At 36.3% G+C, this 5,341-nt stretch overlaps 2 protein-coding genes across 4 annotated transcripts in view; one reads left to right on the top strand and one right to left on the bottom strand.

Annotated features, from left to right (window-relative positions):
• gabpa (GA binding protein transcription factor subunit alpha) overlaps positions 1-2,633 on the bottom strand; it is a 7,475-nt gene extending 4,842 nt beyond the window's left edge. The window contains exons 1-3 of one of the 3 annotated variants that reach the window (XM_014029302.1): positions 2,529-2,633; positions 588-681; positions 367-511 (exon numbers count right to left, since the gene is read on the bottom strand). In XM_014029302.1, coding sequence (XP_013884756.1) covers positions 367-511; positions 588-664 — 222 coding nt within the window. In that variant the 5' untranslated portion in view covers positions 665-681; positions 2,529-2,633. Of the gene's footprint in view, positions 1-366; positions 512-587; positions 682-2,193; positions 2,506-2,528 lie in introns of those variants that run through there. The other 2 variants (XM_014029300.1, XM_014029301.1) reach the window with 2 other exon arrangements.
• A 954-nt stretch (positions 2,634-3,587) lies between these two features.
• LOC106533089 (splicing factor U2AF 35 kDa subunit) overlaps positions 3,588-5,341 on the top strand; it is a 3,681-nt gene continuing 1,927 nt past the window's right edge. The window contains exons 1-3 of the mRNA XM_014029303.1: positions 3,588-3,975; positions 4,843-4,930; positions 5,016-5,082. Coding sequence (XP_013884757.1) covers positions 3,932-3,975; positions 4,843-4,930; positions 5,016-5,082 — 199 coding nt within the window. The 5' untranslated portion in view covers positions 3,588-3,931. The remainder of the gene's footprint in view (positions 3,976-4,842; positions 4,931-5,015; positions 5,083-5,341) is intronic.

Here is a 5,341-nt window from a genome sequence, read left to right as displayed (position 1 = left end):
GACCAAATATTACAGATTTGAATAAATACACACAAAAACATCAAAATTAGCTCAGAAACAGTACTATAAAACATTTTAGACACATTCTAGACAGTTTATCAGCTAAAAAAAGTTCATTTTGGGGTAAGTTACTCTTTAAAGTCTGTACTTTTTACACAAATTAGAAGAGATTCTWAGAGAGCGTGTTTCTTTTCCCACTAGAACTATTTAAATGGGTCAGAARACTAGGATGTGTGTCCAGGGACTCCAGGGGATTAATTGTCATATGAATTGTTATCRGATAAACACCACAATTAACTRTGATTAATTTTTTTGGCAATATTGCCCAACCCTACTCATCAGAATTCCTTTTTTTAGGATTCATACCTGAATATCTTGCAAGCAGATGTCAAAGGCATCCAGTGAGATTTGGAGGCGAGGCTCCAAAAGCTTCTTCAAGTTGCCGACTGGCTCGTTGATGTCGATGTCTTGTTGAATCAGATCAGAYGATGTGATCGTCTGCTCCTCAACCCTTTAAACATATTTTAAACAACCGTTTAGTCTCCGCACAAAGATTATTTATTGTATTTATCTCGTTTCTCGCTTACCCTTCTTCCAGGCATGCCTGTTTCTCCCGTTCATCGATTTCTATCTCTATCATCTCCTCTGCCTCACTTTTCGACATTTTGTTTGGAAAGAGACCTATAAAACACAAGTGGCAGTCAGCTTTGATTAAACGAATTCCAACAAATCATGAACATAATTCTGAAGCAGAGAATGCTACAAAAACATTTTGTGTACTTTGATACTAAGACAGAAGCTGTCAGATGTTGCTGTTTATAAAAAGGCCATTTGGCACCCTTACAATCTCATTTAATGTTATATTAAATTCCCTAAATCTACAATTCTGTGCAAAATTCTTAAGACACCCCTCATTCCTTCACATTTTGCTTAGGCTTTTGAAAAGCATTTCAACATCTTTTTTGTTCCTTATTTTTTTAAACAGAAATTGTACAATATCATGTCATGGTCTGAAGCAAGATGTGAACAGTATAAACTGTAACACTGTTACAGAGGAAAAAARGCAGCCAAGATTCAAATCCACTAAAATATTACAAGCAAGTTTGACTTTTAGAAGGCAAAATKTTAAGAAATTACGAGTGGTATAACACTTTTGTACAACACAATGCCTCATTAGATCAAGTACACATAAAACAATTTTGTTAAAAGCTGATAATTAACCAATCAATAAGACATTTCTTGTTTGAAAGTGTTTGAAATTATAAAAACCACTGCAACTACATATGTAAATGGCCATATATAACACACAAAATCTTCTAAAAAATATATCAGCATATGCAGTGTCATTTGTTCTGTTAGTGTACAGAACAAATTGTAATTTAGTTTTTTTTTTCATATGCATAAAAATGCATTACACACTTAAGAAATTAGCTGCAGACAGCTAGCTTTCAAACTACATGCCAACTTAATTAAATTAAAGTCAGCCAATAGGTTAACTAACTGCAGCAATGTTTCTATGTTGAAATAAAATAAAGAAAAGGCCTCTCAGCCTCGACTTTTAGTTGGCCGTCACGGACAGTTCATTCACAGCCAACAGGGGCTAACTCGAGGGCGAGGCTATTACGTTTAAAGCGTAAACCATAGGCCGTGGCTGATACAAATAAAGTCCATATAACTTTTATTTTGTCATAACTGCGTGCTGTGGTAAATTACGAAAAACTCCAAAACAGTCAGCCATCGTCGTGGCTAAAATAAAACAAGCTGGCAAACATGTTAGCTTCGAAATAAAACATAGCAGCGCGTGGGCGAGGCACRGCATTACACAACCGCGTGCTAAATTAGCATTAAAATATCCCGAAAAAACTACATTTAGTTGTAACTTTAACACGTTTTTTATTAGTGCACAATGTAACTCTGGACGTAGAAAACTTTTAAAACGGAAATAGAATAAACGGAAACAAAACAGCATAGGGCAAATGGAAAGGAGCCGGAAATCCTGGCTAAAGAGGTTTACAGGCGTCGTTAAGACTTCCGAGAGCGACCTGATCGGCACAACTCCAGTGTTATGATGAGAAAGTACCGCGTCTAGACCCATCCGCGGGGTCAGCATGTGTCGATTATTCGTAAACTAAAACCATCTCAGTAAGGGTAGACTTTAAAAAGCCGTTTTTGCGCCTCGGGATGGATACCTACTGTGTGTTTTGTTGCTGGATGGTGATAAGCGGCAGCCKCCCTGCTCAGAATTACCTTTTGAGCTAACCAGCTAACTTTCTGAACGCCGTTTTTCTTTTCCAGCACAAAGGAAATACCACAAACAGCTGTCTATGTCGGACACCGATARCCTAGCTTTCACATAAATTCGTGCGTGCTGGCTTAAAGGTGGGCGGCCTCTTCCCTGTTACGTTCGCTAGCAGATAGCCGCGTTAGCTGCTAGCTCAGCTACAAAATAGCGGGAAGGGAGTTACGACCCCACTCACATGACTAGTACATATTTCCTTATAATATACTAATATTTAATACATCCGTACCTATTAAAGCTCAGACTTTTAGGTGATCCAAGAAAGTTAATCTGTTAAACAGCAAGTATTCATACGGTCGAACTGTTGTTGTTTCTTGTAAGTTTTGGGCTAACTACAGTAATGTCAAAGAAGTGGGCGGGGACTAACTGGAAATACTGAAAACTTCAAATCTGCAAAAAATAAAAGTTGTCTGTTTTCAACAACAAACACTTTTTATTAAAGTATATCAACAGTTTACCTCTAAAAAGTTGTAAAATTGGTTATCAGTGTTAAATATTTGTAAATAATTTCCCTCTAAATTCAAATTCTGGTAATCTGATTTTGTTCTGTTCCTTTTTATGAGTCTTGTAGTAAAAAAAAAAAAGTTTTTGTGCATTTACATATTTTTTCCTCTGGCTTTTTTATTTTGAAATTCGTGTGGTTTCATAAAGGGGTTTAGTAATGGCAACCACAAATGATGTGGAAGACACTAGTTTGACTTGATTATTTACAATAAGTAACTTTCTTCTAAATCTTTACTGGTATAGAACTGGACATCCACAGAAGTGTTTATGGATCATATTGTTCATTTGTCTTTTAGTTAGGCATCTAATTCAATTTGTATGTTCATGTGGCTATATGTATCATATTAATTTATCATGAACTATTTTGAACATCAAAGGTTGGTTTTAATCAGATTCATTGGCTCATATTTTCAAACTATCACAAAGTTCTTGATTTTTTTATGGTACAAATAAACTATATTTAGTGGTTTTATTTCTCTCACTTATTAAATATTTTTCTAATTTCTTATAATTGTAACTTGCACAGAGCAAATACATTTATACCTAAGTGAGTTATGTTCTTGTTTTGTATCTTTCAAATTGTATGTAAATATACTTTGAATTTAAAAGCATTTCATTGCAGTTTACATTGTTMATCATATGGCCAATCATTGTTTTAAAATGTACATAGTATTATGTCTTTATGCATGTAAAAAGTTAAAGTTGCCACTTTTGTGATGACTGTCCAAATATTTCAGATTACAATATGTAAAGTAACAGTGACAGACACTAGTTGGTTCCAGTATCACTGCTGAAGACAACAGTYATTTTTTAATAAGCACATTTACAAAGTGTAGTGGCAAACACATCTGTGCTTTTATTTTTTCCCCTGGATGAACTGTACTGAGTCCTTTGRTGTCTTAACAGGTTTGACAGATACTATCTAAATTTAAATTATAATTTGAAAAATTAACATACCAAAGAAAAATGTAAGGTTTTTATGTTTAGGAACAATAAGAAGTTCGTCACACTTACTGATGATCTAGGCTGATTTATTTATGAGTCTGGAGATAAGGCTCTTATTATGAAAAATAAATGTGCCGGAAGTGTTCCGACTGATGCTGCCCGTTTGAACACAGACGAGCCAAAATGGCAGAATACCTCGCATCTATTTTTGGGACAGAAAAAGATAAGTGAGTCACTTTAGTTAACTTAGTTGAACTATAAAGATGTTTTCTCGTTTAGTTCATTCGAAGGTTGATTTTAGTAGCGGAACTCAGTCGTGTTTGCAGACGGAAACATTACACACACACAATGGCTTTAGCAATAGCTACCGCTAATAGCTAACTATCGTGTTTTTGCGTTACAAGGTAAAAGACCGAGGAGGACAAAATATTTAAGAACCATTATCTATAGTTTCATTGGGAAACTCATTTCAGCTGGATTTTTTTGGTTTACACAAACCACTAGCTGATGTTAAACCAGTTGACACACTTCTTTGTACCGCTACACGGCCATCGCTTTTCGCTATTAGGTCCGCTCGTTACCGGAGCACCGGTGCCTGATCAGGCTAAAGTAACGACGAAGGAGGAGTTTATCTTTTAAGTGTCGATACAGAGCGAGTGCAAGCTCCGCCTGCTTGGTTCACTTCTTCGTGTGTCGACGTTTAAATAGTGCGATTCCCGTTCCTTCAAGTAAACATGGCGGCCCTTCCCGTCTCATTTATCGACTCCACAGAGTGAGAGTACATTAGGCAAAGATCAGTCCAGTTTTTTGTTTTGACCTTAATGTACGACTGTGGAATTATTAATCACTTATATTTTTATTAGCATTGATATCCTCACATGAATGATAAAACTAAGAAGAAACAATTAAAGCTTAAGCAGATATGCAGTCTTTGAAATCGTCTATTATTTAAACTTAAGTCAGAATTTTCTCATCTTTGTGTTAAAGGTACTTATTTTAAACATTCTGCAGTGCTGCTCGTGCTTTATAAAATAATGCACCTGTGTTGTTTATCTCAGCTCATTTTCATTCATTGTTTGTGTGTGTTTTTGCAGGGTGAATTGCTCTTTTTATTTTAAAATTGGTGCCTGCCGACATGGGGACCGCTGCTCCAGATTACACAACAAGCCAACATTTAGCCAGGTAAACTCAGATTTTCATGTTTTGCTGCAGATATTTGATCTCAATGCTTGTCTTAAACGATCCAGTAATAAAACTTGCGTTTCAGACGATTGCCCTGCTGAACATTTACCGGAACCCTCAGAACAACACTCAGTCTCTGGATGGTCTGACCTGTAAGTGGATATCCAAAAAGTAGCCTGTTTCTGTTTTAATGATTTTACACAAACTCATTGATCCATCTCTCTCTCTATCCAATCATTAATAAGACGCCCAGATGCTTAAACTCCTCCACCTGTTTGCCTGACTGTGTCCCATCATGCACCTGACCCCTCTGGCAGGTGACGGGAAGGCAAACCCATGTAACTTATCTGGGGTCTCATTTATAAAGGATTGCGTGGAAACCATACTAAAAGTGAACGTACGGCCAAAAGG

The sequence above is a fragment of the Austrofundulus limnaeus genome, unplaced genomic scaffold (genome assembly GCF_001266775.1).
Source record: "Austrofundulus limnaeus strain Quisiro unplaced genomic scaffold, Austrofundulus_limnaeus-1.0 Scaffold881, whole genome shotgun sequence".
Taxonomy (NCBI): domain Eukaryota; kingdom Metazoa; phylum Chordata; class Actinopteri; order Cyprinodontiformes; family Rivulidae; genus Austrofundulus; species Austrofundulus limnaeus.
This window is presented reverse-complemented; position numbering and strand designations above follow the sequence as displayed.